The sequence below is a fragment of the Euprymna scolopes genome, chromosome 23 (genome assembly GCF_053919585.1).
Source record: "Euprymna scolopes isolate OS-2025 chromosome 23, ASM5391958v1, whole genome shotgun sequence".
Taxonomy (NCBI): domain Eukaryota; kingdom Metazoa; phylum Mollusca; class Cephalopoda; order Sepiida; family Sepiolidae; genus Euprymna; species Euprymna scolopes.
This window is the reverse complement of record NC_136504.1, coordinates 1,377,056-1,391,618: the sequence shown is the minus strand read 5'-3', so window position 1 is coordinate 1,391,618 and position 14,563 is coordinate 1,377,056. Positions and strand designations below refer to the sequence as shown.

Below are 14,563 nucleotides of genomic sequence, written 5' to 3'. Positions count from 1 at the left end.
GCATCCCCAGGAGCTCAAAAAAGCAATACACATGGCCGTTAAAACGTTTTGGATAATCAGATTTCAAGGGGTTTCTGCTAAAATAGTCATATTTTAAAAACCAAAGCACTTTAAGTCTTCAAAATAACACCGTTTTGTTCAGAAATGAATATACTTTCAAATGAATTAGTTAATAACAAATAAAACAATCTTTTTACTATGTTTGTTCGTTAAAAAGATGATTGAACATTGTTTTCTCTGGTGGTATATAGCAATTTAAAAACATAATATCCGAAAAAATCGTTATGAATTTGAATCAAGACTTCTGTAGTATTAGCAATAGCAGCAGCGATAACATGACATAAACAGACGTTTTGTTTTTATTTTTATTCCAAATCGATTTTTTTTTTTTTTTTTAATTGAAAATCTGGTTGTAAAAAAAATTTCTTATATGTTAGGGCTATTTTGTTATCAACCATACAAATATTTAAAAAATTGGGTGGTAGTAAATTTTAAAATATTTTAACAAGCGAAACACCCTCTTAAAAAAAAAAAAGAAAAATCGCTTAATTCTATGTCTAATCCTAGGTATGAGTGGCAAACCTCCTCCTAAAACCTTTAGCCTTAACAATAATGCTAAGTACAAGTGGCAGAGCTCCCCACTAAACAAACTTCCTCTATGAGCTCATATAAGCGTAAAAAAAAATAAAAATAAAAAAAGCATAAAAAACGTTTAAAGAAAAGTGCACATGATTAATCCCCCCTCCCCCCCCAAAAAAAATAAATTGGGGTAACAGAAGGTATTAATCTACGATAATACCAAAGAAATATTTCAATATATTCATTTTTAACCAATCCTAGATTTCGATTTCCGTTTTTGGCACATAAAATGCATTACAACTAAACTTTGAGTTCTCTAACTTTTCTTTTAATGACTACATGGCATTTTTAAGCAATCGCAGCATATTTATGTGAATTTACTGCAGATTATTTGGAAACCATTAATTTCTGGAGATTTTCAGTCGCATATTCAGATTCCTTGCACAAAAATACACTTATATGGCAAATTTCATTGCTTAGTTTTGTGTTTTAACAAACATATGACATTTTTACTGAAAAAGTAGTGCAAAAAATGTGACAAAATGCATATGGTCTTAAAGAGGGGAAAATATCCAAACACGCAGGGCATAAAAATAGTCATAACTTACTTGATTTTAATTGGATTTTAAAAATTTTAAAAGATTCTTTCTTAACTTATCAAGCTCTTTCTATATATACCAATATTGAAATATTTTAAGCCATTTAAATTTTTTCATGTGTATTGCTACTCCAAAGAGGTAAAAAATGCCCCCAAATTGCCAGAAATTATACTTTTTGCCCCATAGTGTTTGATCCATCCATCAGATTTTCCTGAAACTTGGCCAAAATGTGGAGGCCATTGTTCTTAATATAAATTCAGTATGGGTGACCCTGGCAAAATTCTGGTTCGCATCTTTCTGGGACTTTTAGGACTAAAAAAAAGAAAAATGCCTTTTTGGAGCTCTTTTTTTCATATTACTCAAAAACTTCATATGTATGTCTATATAATGGTTTTCGATGGTGCTGAATTCAAATATACATGTCTTAAGGCGTGAAACTTCACCATTTGTTCATTTTCACTGCGCATTTCAATCCGCATTTCCAGAAGCTCAAAAGGGGTCACACACACACACACACAGCTTGTTAAATCTGGGAGAGCCAGCATGCTTCCACTGGGAAATTTGTCTCTTGGTCTCCTCTGTAGATCCAGCGTTCAGCGTAAGTCACTAGAGCATCAAGAACTGCAGGATCCTGTCATGACAATGTCTTTCTAATCTTCTCTAGACACCCTTCGGACAAATTTCATGCAAATCTTCTGTATATTCAGTTCCTCATGAATAATTGTGTGTACAGTTCCAACACTGACATCAAACTGTGCACTTATCTCTATAGACACATGACGATCCATATTCATGAAATTCTTTATTTGGCCAATCAACTCTGGTGTTCTGACTTCTTTACTTCTTCCACACTTCTCATCATTTCTCACAGACTCCCTGCTTTCCTTAATTCTCTTATGTCACTCAAAAACTGATGCTCAGTTCATGCAAGATGGTCCAAAATCAGTCTGAAACATTCCATGTGGTTCTTCGGCATTTTTCCAAGTTTAAAACAATTTTATTGCATATCGTTCTTCTAAAGTGTCCTCGCATCCAGATTGCATTTTTGAAATTCACCAGCTGTGACAATCAGGCTTTAATAGGGTTTATTCCAATTCCTGCTGTAGCTGTTCATTTGAACCTGAAATCATAAAAATTGGTCAGTCATCTCATAAGATGTATAGCAATAACATACTGAATTTTCAAGAGTCTATGACAATTTTAAATGCCTGTACAAATAATGTCTGGAAATTTATTTAAGGCACCTCGTACAGTTATAAGTTTAAGTTGCTTAATTTTTAACATTTTCTCATCTGTCGATAGCTAAAGTGGGAGCAACTAAGGCTGGGGCGCTAAATGTTTTGGTTTTGATTCTAACTGATGGCACTAAAGTCATTTATTTTTAAATTTTTTAAATCATTACTATATATTAAGTACAATATAATAATAAAGAATTGGCTTTCATCATAAATACAAAATCTGCATGAATTAAAATGTCATATTTAACGATTGGGCCATGCCGAAGGGCAAGAGGACTTCTATATTATTGGGTACAATATAATAATCAGAGGATGGGCTCTATAATAATAGAAAAGTTGCATAAATTAAAATATTTTTAAACTGGGCAACACTGAACAACCTGCTAGTTATTAATAAAAATAGTTTTCAAAATTGCAAGTTATACTTAAATCATAATTCCAAACTATGAATTAAATAAAATAATGGCGGATTAATGGATCGTAAAATCGTGAAAGTACATGTTTTATGTAATAATGGAGGAATATGTTACTGATTGCGACATGACAAGTAGATAAAATTAGCTTTTAATGGAAATTCAGTTTTACGACTTATGATTTTCGTCCTTATTCTGAACATGCACCAAATAATGGAACAGGTCTTCTGTTATGCAGGTGGTTTCAGAATATGCTAAAATCATCAGGTAATGTATCAAAAACACAAAACGTTACAAACCTTTGGCATGAATACGTGTGTTGTATATACATTCAAGTTTCGTTTCATATTTTATAAGTGCTCAATGTGGCCACCACCGACAGCGTGGATATCAAGCCGATATAAAAGTTCTTTACAAACGCACCTCAGCATGTCACGGTCCACTTTCAAGTCATCGATAATTGCTGAAAGTGGTGGAACATAAACTTAGTCTTTAACATACCCTCCAAAAGAAAGTCACACAATGAGGTCCAGGAATCTGGCAGGCCAAGCATAGAGAGCAAGGTCTTTAGCACCTTTCCTCCCAATCACTGAGGCACGTTTTCATTCAGACAAGTTCTAACTCGAAATGCCAATGGAGTGGTGCTAAATCTTGCTGAAAAATGGAGTTATTCGAATTTGCTTGCAGTTGAATAAATAGCCAGTTTTGGAGCATTTCGGAAACGTTTGTCCTGTAAAGGTGTTTCTTTCAAAGAAAAGGGGTCCATAAACCTTAAAACACAGCACAGAAGACATTCATTTTAGGAGGAATCTCTTGCATGCTTTTTTGGAATCTACCTCATTTCTGATTATTTTCTTTTATTTTTGTTGATGCCTTAAAATGATTTTTTTCCTTTCTCTCATCAGCAGCAGCAGCAACAAAGACCTCCAAATCCTACCGAAGCTTATGCTGGCATTCTACAACCGAGCCAGAGGTTTGGAGAGTCTGCCAATAACATGTCCTCTGGGATCCAATACCCTATGCCGGCTTACCAGTAAGTTATCCTTGCCTCCCTTTTATTGTTTATTTAATTTTAGAATATCCACAAAGTTAGTTATCTGCAATGGGGGGTTAATGGTTTGTGTTAATTCCTTAATTAATCCATAACAAAAAACATGTTTGTTGTCTATTACATATATCTATGTATTTAGTATACGCAGGCAACTGTTTTATTGTTTCACAACTTGTCAGTGTTGCTAGTCATAGCGAATGCATCAACTTCATTGTTGTCATTCAGATGACTATCTAGCTATGGTTCACATTGCCTTTCCTTGATCCTCGCATTCCTTTTTCAATTTTTCAACAAATTTTGTTGTGCTATGAGCCTACCTGCTTGCTGTCGCTTTCATGTCCTTGTCACGATTCTCCAGCTTTCATTTTATCTCCTTCGTGAGTTAAGATTTCTGCATTTTTAAAAATCTGGCACAAATCGTGATACAAGATGCTCTCTTCCAATATTTTGATACTTTCCAGTCTCTCATGATCTCCACTGCTTGGACAGTGAAAATCGCAGTAATCCACTTCTCTTTACTGCTGTTAAATTCTTCAAAAGCTTATAAAATAAAACCATATCAAAGCAGTAAGAGAATTGATCTGAAATACTTTTAGAAGAACACAACTAATATATTAATGATGCGTTAATAAGTCTTAGGGTTAACTAATTTGCATATTATTTTGCAAAAGGACATCTCATTGTTTCTATGGACTTCAATGAGTGGGTTTTTATTTAAACAGTTCTATTTAAAAATATTTTTAATATTGTAGATAAAGGTTGGGTATTTTTGTAAATAAACTTTGTAATCAATTTGTCAAGTTACAGTCTATTTATAAATTGTAAATCACACACACACACACACACACACACACACAAATTATTCTTTATACCTACAGACACTTGTTTCCTGCTTATGCAACCATCAATGTAGAAGTAATAATTCCTGCCAATCATGATATTCGAACGCAACCACTAGATTCATTTGCTCAGGGCCACCAAACAATTGACATGAGAATGAAGGGAATTAAGAACTAATAAACGCTGAATTTGAGCAAATGCATCCTGACAATCTACAGTGTTCGCACGAGCAGAAGTTCTGAACATGGCATAGACGCTAGTTGACTGCCTTAGTTCTAATTCCATAGACAGTGCCCATCCTTAAGTATTTTAAAGGGGTTTGATAATTATAATTAAACTCGCCTGGGTGCCCGGCATTGCCTGGGTGTTTGGAGGTGTGTTGAGCAAAAGAAAAAAAGTGATGTCTTTGCTGTTGCACCCATTACTAAACCAAAAGTGTCAATCAAAAAGAGGGGATGACTTTCGAAAATATCGTCGAAAAAAGCGACCCCCCCCCCTCCTTAGAAAAGTGCCTAGTTGAGGGTGAAGGAATTAATGTTTTTAGCCAATTTTTCGATATCTGTCGTCCAAAGGGTCGAGCTTAAAAACGATATAGATCTTGTGAAAATCCATTGCCTCTGTCGAAAGTTTTAGGCAGACATGAAAACCTACATACATTTTAAACAGGCATGTGAGATTTATATTATAATAATTATTCTTTTACCTAAAAACACTAGGTTTTCATTCTTATGTAATCATCAGTGTAGGTGTAACAATTCCTGCCGATCATGAGATTTAAACGCAGCCACAAAATTGTTCAAAATAACAAAACTCCTGCTTTATTAGACTTTTTTTTTTTTTTTTTTTTTTTTTTTTTTTTTATGGATTTTTTGATTTATAATAAAAAATTTTTTTAGTTCCATAACATTTTTATACTGTTCCAGGTGAGATGTTAAATTAAAGCATTTTAAAATATTACTGATTTTTTAGGCAATACAAGAAACCAATTTTGCCCAGCTGGGCAAAATTGGGTCCTTGTACTGGAAAAATATCCAGTAAATAAAACGTTTAGTAAATCGTTATTTTTTGGCATTTTTTTTTTTTTTCCTCATTTCCATACACCAACATGGATATAAATATCACTAAAGCATCCGCTGAGTCATAAGCTTCATTTTGGTACCTAACTTGCTTGGGTGGGTTGCCTGTAGGCTGAGATAAACCGTGTCCCACACACAAACACAATTTATAATAAGATTATTAATTGAAGGTTGTTTTGATGTAGATAGCTTCAAGTAAACTTAGCAATTAATAATATTGCTTATGAAACCAGCAATAATATTCTCGCTGATAAGTGATTGTTCATGCAAAATGATGAAAATGCTATCTCCTGCGACTTTTATTTATTATTGTCCAAAATGAGTTTCTAGGACAACGGCTGAATTTGAATGACCTGAGCATTATACATAATTTGTGTTTGTACAAGCATGTTTAAAATCAGCATACTGCAGAATCTGAATAAAACTTAAGGCACTGCTTTGCTTGAACAGTATTTTTCCCATCAGAAAGCAAGGTTTTATAAGAATTTAGATTTTTTTTTTTTTTGTTTTGGAAATTTGTAACTACCTTCACATTATTGCAATTTATAAACTAATATGATTGCTCAAATTTTGACCCCTGCTACTTGTAGGTTAGTACTTTATAAAAATTTTTTTTTAATTAATAGTGCTATCTATATCAAGCTCAGGATTTATTGAGTGATCTATTACTAACTCAAGAATTCTTATCCATTCTTTCAACGTAGCCATACCATCAAGTTTGTATAATCTACACACACATATCCCTATACTGTCCAAATTTTCCCTAAGATTTTATCAGCTGTAAACCCGTTTTTGAATATAATTTTTTATACCCCCCCCCCCTCATGCAACACATATCCTCAACCCTTATGCGCCAGGTTTCATTTCCATACATCATCACACTGCATACATATGCCAAATAAACTCTTTTGGTTGACAATGGTAGCACTTTCCTGGTTAATAATGATAGTTTTCGTAACTTACTCCATCCACTTCTAATTCTTGTAATCATACATTTGCACCAGCTCCCACCTATGCTCCAAAATTTATCACTAAGGTAACGACAGTCTCACCATCCAAATATAATTTCTCCACATTTCATTTCTTGTCCATCTTCATCATCTTACATTTTTTTGCTTGCAAGCTGGTTATCATTTTATAAAAAAAGATTAATCAATATAGTTATCCCATTTTCTATGTAAAGTTTCTACATATTTTTAGCAATTTTATTTATTTATTTATTTTTTTTTTTTTGTAAAAATTTCAACCTAAAACTGAAATGTTTATTTGTTGATAAATATTTTTAACAAAAGTTTTAACTTTATCAAGAATTCCATATTAAATAGCTTTTTCTCTTAAAACATTTAACTGGAAATAAGAAATTTTGGTGCTTCTATATTTAAATAACGAAAGAATATTGAATTTCAAGTAAAACTAATAGTACCTACATAATTGTCATATTGCAAATAGTAACATATCCAAAAATTACAGAAAACGATAGGTAGAAAATTATTTGTGAAAAACAGTTCTAGTAATGCTAAAAATATTTTCATAAGGTTACAAGGGGAGATGGACATATGTCACATGACATGAGCAAAGGAGAAGTAACTCGATTGAAGCACCATGTACAGCAGAGAGAATTCATTCAGAAAACAAAAACATCATATATACATGATTTATGAAATTAAAAAAAATAACTTCTAACTGTTTGAATTTTTAATTTTTTATAAAGAATAACTGAATTTTGGTATTAGATTTCCGGGAAATTGAAAGTTAATTACCTCCCCTGTTAACTCTTTTGTTCGAACTGGAAGATTTTGGAACCAAATCGCTAGATTTTATAAATGTCTATTTTCATAATTAAATAATTTAATAGATTATCGTTTTTTGTAATTTTTGGATATGTTACTATTTGCGAGATGATAATTACGTAGGTAGCTTTATTTCAAATTCAATATTTTCTTATTTAAATATAGAAGCACCAAAATTTTCAGTTGAACATCCGACACTTGGAATTTGATCATGTCATATAAGAAACAAACCCATCAAGTGAGGATACAACCATGAACTTAGATTTTTGTGCATTTGCGGCAGAGGTCATTATTTTGCCTTTTTCCAAATTTAGTGTTTAATGATTGACACTGCTATAACAAAAAGCTTTGCTTTTCCAACAAGATGCTAATTCAAGTTTTTAAAAGAAATGTTTTATTTTGAAGTTACAATGACCTTCGGCATCTTCACCAAACAATAGACTTGCAAATATAGAAAATCTATCTTCCTCCGAACATAGTTAATCAACTGACCCTTTGAACCTGTCTTGTTAAAATATATATAGAGATGAATTTAATTTGACCATGCAGACAACCTACTTAAAAATGAATGTCTATTTTATTAGTGGACATAAAAATTTGCTGACTAGAGGAGTGTCATGTCTTGAGTGGACATTAATTTATCTTGGATTTGATTTAACTTCTTAGCATGACTTTCCCTTCATTTAAAAGTCTAAGTCATGAATTTAAATTTTGGGTAGTCAAATCCGAGCCAGATATTTTTCCCATTTTCTGTTGTGTGCATTTTATTCCAACACATTTTCTCCATTTTTCATTCATCTAAAAATGAACAATCAATTGAAAGTGATTTCTTTTCATCCTAGAAAAATATTTAAAGAATTATAAAAAGTAAGTAGTAAATTGGCTAGGATGAAAGTATAGTATCTGTTCTTATACTACACTTCACCTGTTTTATCTTCAGTTGCAGAAAGAGAGCATACTGGACTGAGACAAAATTTTTGTCCTAATCTATGTGCCCGTTTCTGAGGAGCTACGAGGGGCGTACAATAAGTAATGCCCCGACCCACTTCCCATAGCAGTAGAGCAACGAAACTTAGATTTTCTTAAAAAATTAACCTTTTGTTTACATGATTCACATAGACTTAAAAAGTCCTTGAAATTTGACTTTTACCTTGAAAAGGCCTTATTACCTTGAAAATAAGGAAAATGTCTTGAAAGACCTTGAAAAAGGACCGTCTCTCTCAATTACTGTCCTATCAGCCCTCCCCCACTCTTCGCTAAAATCTTAAAAATGCTAATCAATCGCACACTAGTCCACCACCTTGCAAAAGCTAATCTTCTTTCTGACAAACAGTACTGATTTAGGAAATGTTGTTCTACTGCAGATATTTTAAGTCATCTCTGAACGCATATACCATGCTGGATAAGGCTGGTGAAGCCAGGGCTGTAGCTCTTGATATATCCAAGGCTTTTGACTGGCATGAAGGGCTGCTAATGAAAATTAAATCGTGGTATAACTGGACGAATGCTAAATATAATTAGATCCTACTTAGACAATAGGACCATCCAGGTTGTAATTGATGGATGTTCATCCAAGCAGCATAACATTAATGCGGGAGTGCCTCGGGTTGATCCTTGGACCATTATTATTTCTGATATTCATCAATATCATTATCAACATCCTCATCAGATGATATTGTGTCTGAGATGGGTATATTTGCTGATGATACAACACTCTATAACATGTATGAGTGAAGAACGGATGTATACAAATCCAAGACAATGGCTGAATTCTTAGAAAACGACCTCCAGACCATAGTGGAATGGAGATGTAAATGGATGGTAACATTTAATGCTAATAAGACTAAACTGCTCTCCTTTAACAATTACAAAACCCCTCTCGATATCCATGACAAATAACTCCCTACCTGAGAATTCATCCTTCAAACTCCTTGGCTTGACATATGGAAATATGAACTGGAACATATGGCTTGGCTTGACATATGGAAATATGAACTGGAACAAATGCATTAAGGACACTGCAGAGGCTGCTGCAAAGATGGACTCCCTCTATCGTGCTAGAAAACTAACTACTCACACCTGAGAGTATCCTGTACCTGTACAAAGCCACCGTTCATGGAGTATTGTTGCAACATTTAGGCAATGTGCTCTGATGAACTCATTGCACTTGTGCCCTCTCGATGTACATATCCCCAACAAACCTGCTTAGCAACAAAATCTCACCCCTTCACTGTTAAGGTCCCTAAATGTCAAAGCTTTCTACTCTAATAATTTGTTCCTTAGAACAGGTAGACTTTGGAATTCCTTTCCTGCTACCTGCTTCCCTAACTGTAGACATGCAGAAGTTCAAATGCAACATAAACCACCATCTTAATCTTTCACCTTTCTTAGGCATGGGCCCAATTAGTAGCCTCTTACATCCAACTGACAATTTGCCTTGTTGAGAGTGAAGATGAGTAAAAAAAAATAAAAAAAAAAAAATAAAGAATCTCTATTTTTGCTTTCACTGGGGGGGGGGGTACTGTGGCCGCCATAAATAAAAATGCCCCCCCCCCCAAAAAAAAACAAAAAACAAAAAAACTTCCGTCAACAGGACTCTCCAATGGCGATCCCCCCCCCCCTTAAAAAAAAAATTGCAATAACCTAAAATAAGGTTGGATGGGCTGAATAAAGTGAACCAGATGGTAGCAATATTGGTTGGCAATTTAAAAGCCATAAAGAGAATTAATATTTAAGATGAAATAAAAAGCATTTGAAACTACTTTAAAAAAAAAAAAAAACATCAAATGATGCTGGCAGATTACAAAGTAATTTTTATTTGCTACGATCACATTTAATTTTTTTTACCACTTTTAGAATTGTTGTGGATTGTAAAGACTCCATTTTTTTTTTTTTTTTTTTTTTTTTTTAAATTGAATTTTGTCTGGAGATGGCCTTGGACAATGTTGAAAATGGATATTGAAAATTTGTATGGGACCCTGGTTTAACTTTGCCCTTTTAAAGAGGCAAGTCTCATAGAGTTCTTGAACATATGATGGATATTCTATTAATCGGGAATGACTGAACCGATATTTCAAAACTATTCAAACTAACGTTTTCTATTTAAATTAATGGTGCTTATTTAGAATTATACTTATTTTCAAAACAAAAATACAGAAAAAAAAACATCCTTCATATATTATGTACCTGTCACAGAACGAAAATGTCATATTCATCAAGTATTTTTTTACTTTTTTTTAACTGAAAAAAATCAAATTTCCTTACTAAGCAAGACAGTGTTTTGACCTGCCACGTTTTATAAAAAAAATACTTGATCAAGTGATATGATTTTTGGAATTTCACATCTTTATTCTGTGGTGGGTAGGTACATCAAAGATTTCTCTGCAATTTAATTTTTTTAAATAGGTTTAATTTTAAATGAACACTACATTAATTGCTGTATGTTTGCAATTCATGTATTATATTGTGAACAATTTGAAATTGCACATTTAATTCACAAGTAATTACTCCTTCAGCTTGATACAATTTGAGTATAGAATCAATGAGAACAGATATTTGCCATAGTTTCATCAGTGTTACTTATAAAAAAAAAAAAAAAAGATTCTAACTTTTGGGAAAAATAACTGTCCATGTTCATACACCCAAGTTTTGGGCAATTAAATTCTCAAAACTAGGAAATCAATTATCTTATATTATTCAAAATAATTTTGAACATCATTCTCATAGGATGTTTCTTTTTAATTGGGAATCTTTGAGATGAGTAATTTGTATTTGCAGATTGTTATCCTCATCTTCATAATTGTTTCACCACGTTTCAGCCTACTCATCCTCTGGCCGTCACCAGGTGGTTAACTGCGACGAAGTTGGAATGCTAAGTCATTAATATATATATATATATATATATATATATATATAGCCAGTAGAGTTTAGTTTCCTAGAAGTACATCCAATGAAACAACATGTGTCTACCAAAGAGTGCTCAATGAGTGAACAGAGCAGGTATATTAAATTTATTTATACAAACATTAATGGCTACATATGTGCATACATGTTTCTGTAATCACCCGCGTTGGGGGATTACGTCTTCAGGCCAAGAATTACCGTCGAAAACTGATATTTCAATCAAAAAAACATTTTCCTATTTCGTTTGTAAAGTTAGAATGTAACGTGGGTGGGAGTCATAACTCGGTGAGAAGACAAGTGAGAGATAATAAAACATCTTCTATTTCAATTCCCTTTCTCTCTATCCATCCCATCTTTTGGTTTTCATGGCATAAGCTACTTGAGAATTTAGTATTTTTGTCTTACAGTCTGTAAATTAATAACATTTGCTATGGTCACTGAGAACTGACCGGTGTTTGAGAATTTGATCAACCCAACCAGACCCGAAATTGGAAAAATTAGTAAAAGAATATTAGAGAAAATCAATCTAGAATTAAAACGGCAATTCAACCTGAACCTATGTATAAATATGGCAGATCCTGTAAAATGGTTTCTTAACATTGCCAACAAGAAAAAATGTGCCTTCGTGTAATTTGACATAATGGATTACTACCCGTCAATCACAAAGGATCTCTTTGGAAAGGCAATTGAATTTGCTAAGACCTATACCAATGTCTCCGATGAGGATTTTGATATCATTACGAAATGCCGCACAACTGTCCTTGTCTATAACGGAGAACAATGGGCAAAAAATGGGCAAAACGACTTTTTCGGGGTGTCAATGGGATCACTGGACTCTGCAGATGCAACAGATCTCGTTGGACTTTATATCATTTATAATTTAACAAAAGATAATATTATTGATAGAAGGGACATGGGCTTATATTGTGATGATGGGCTAATAATAGTGAGGAATGCTACAAGTGTTAAATGTGATCAGGTTAGGAGAGCAATCCATAGGGACATGAAAGAATTTGGCCTAAGAGTAGAAGTTAATGCTAACTTAAAACAGGTTAATTTCCTTGACGTTACTTTAGATCTTGATTCAAATACTTATAAACCATATATGAAGGATAACGCTAATCCTATTTATATACACCCACAGTCTAACCATCCACCATCTATTATTAAACATATACCATTATCTATTGAAAGTAGAATAAGTAACAATTCATCTGAAGTAACTTTCAATGATTGCAAAGCTATTTATAATACAGCACTTAAAAATAGTGGGTATAAGGACATAGAGATAAAATATAAAGTAACTAACGCTAGCACAAATGGATCTAGAAATTGTAGTAGGAAAATTATTTGGTTCACATCCCCCTTTAATATTATGTTGAAAACAAAACTTGGTACAAAATTTTTACAACTTATTAACAAGCATTTCCCACCAAATAATATATTACATAAAATTTTTAATAAAAATACATTAAGTTATAGCTGTAGTGATAACTTAGAAAGGATTATAAAAAAACATAATGGAAGAATCTTAAGGATGACTAATAGAGAAGGTGTAAATACTAGTGCAAACACGGCTGTGAATAAGTGTAACTGCCAAAAGCCTGGAGAATGCCCAATAAAAAATGAATGTCTGACCTCATCAGTGGTATACCAAGCTAGGATATTCCCGGTAGAGAACCCAAGGAACGAAAGGTTCTACATAGGGAGTACCCAAATGACTTTCAAAAATAGATTCTATGGACATACACGCTCGATGAGTAATCAAACATATGAAAAGGACACTTCCTTATCGTTATATTACTGGAAATTAGAGAAAATAAAACACCTAGTATAGAATGGAAGATTATTAGAAGGGCCAATACTTGCCACTCATTGAACTCACCATGTCCATTATGCTTATCAGAAAAACTTATGATAACTAGATTTAAAGATAGGGATAAATTATTAAATATTAAACAAGAAACTGCTATATCCTGCAAACATTTCAGAATACACGCACTTAAAGAACTCTAAATTAGTAGACCAGAACACAACTAACCTCCATCAAATAACCCCCCCCCCCAAAGAGGATAAGTGAGGTCGCAACTATGATCCTACCCGTATGAATTGCATAAGTCGCTTAATATTCTACTTCATCAAGCAGTTATAATATTACTAACCTAAATAAATACCTGTATGAAAGTATATTTGAACCAAACGAGTAATAGATTGTTTTGGGTAAACCTCAGAATAATGTATGCATATGTATATTTTGGGGTGTATGCATGCATGTATGTATATATGATCTTTATATACCTGGGTAGGAAGATTAATTTAATATATATATAAAAAAAAAAAGAAAAAGATAAATGAATAAATAGATGAAAGAAAGTAAGGAATGAAAGGTGAATGAAGGAAAAGGGAATAAAAAAAATAAGGGTGAATGAATAAAGATGAAGGTAAGTACTACAACATATAAGCTTCTATACTCAGTTTGTATAACCTAAATACTCTGATTTCTGTCATATGTTATTATATATTATCGTTATTATATATTATCGTTATACATCTTATGTATATCTGCCTAACCATCCAAAGAGTGCTTGCTTAATATGAAGATAGGCCTATGAACTTCAAGCGGAATTCACTATAAATTTTTACGTAGTAAAAAAAACATACAACGTGGGAAAAGGTAACAAACGCGTGGGGCCGTGTAATATAACTATGCGTGTGGAGTTTGATAGAAAAGGATAATTATGTAGTAAATAAATTCATGTCTATTTCTACTTTAGATGTATTATTTGGTGGCAGGGTACACATATATGTCTGAATTTTGTGTAAGTAAGTATGTATAAGTGTATTTATTATGCGTCTATGTTTGTATGTATATATGTGTGTGTATGCATATGTATGTATATCGATGTATTTGTATATGTGTATGTATGTATATATATATGCATATATATTTCTGTACGATTATAAGAGGCTGTCTCGTATATGATAGTTGTAGCAATGTATATTACAAGTATGTATGGGTGTCTGAATGCTTTTGTATATATGTTATGTATGTATATATATATACACCTGTGTGA

General features: G+C 32.8%; 1 protein-coding gene across 13 annotated transcripts in view; it reads left to right on the top strand.

Moving 5' to 3' along the window:
- LOC145245726 (paired amphipathic helix protein Sin3a-like) overlaps nt 1-14,563 on the top strand; it is a 173,177-nt gene that overhangs the window by 71,198 nt on the left and 87,416 nt on the right. For 7 of the 13 annotated variants that reach the window (XM_080107278.1, XM_080107274.1, XM_080107275.1 and 4 more), the window contains exon 3: nt 3,738-3,862. In XM_080107278.1, coding sequence (XP_079963404.1) covers nt 3,738-3,862 — 125 coding nt within the window. Of the gene's footprint in view, nt 1-3,734; nt 3,863-14,563 lie in introns of all 13 variants that reach the window. The other 6 variants (XM_080107277.1, XM_080107271.1, XM_080107273.1 and 3 more) reach the window with 1 other exon arrangement.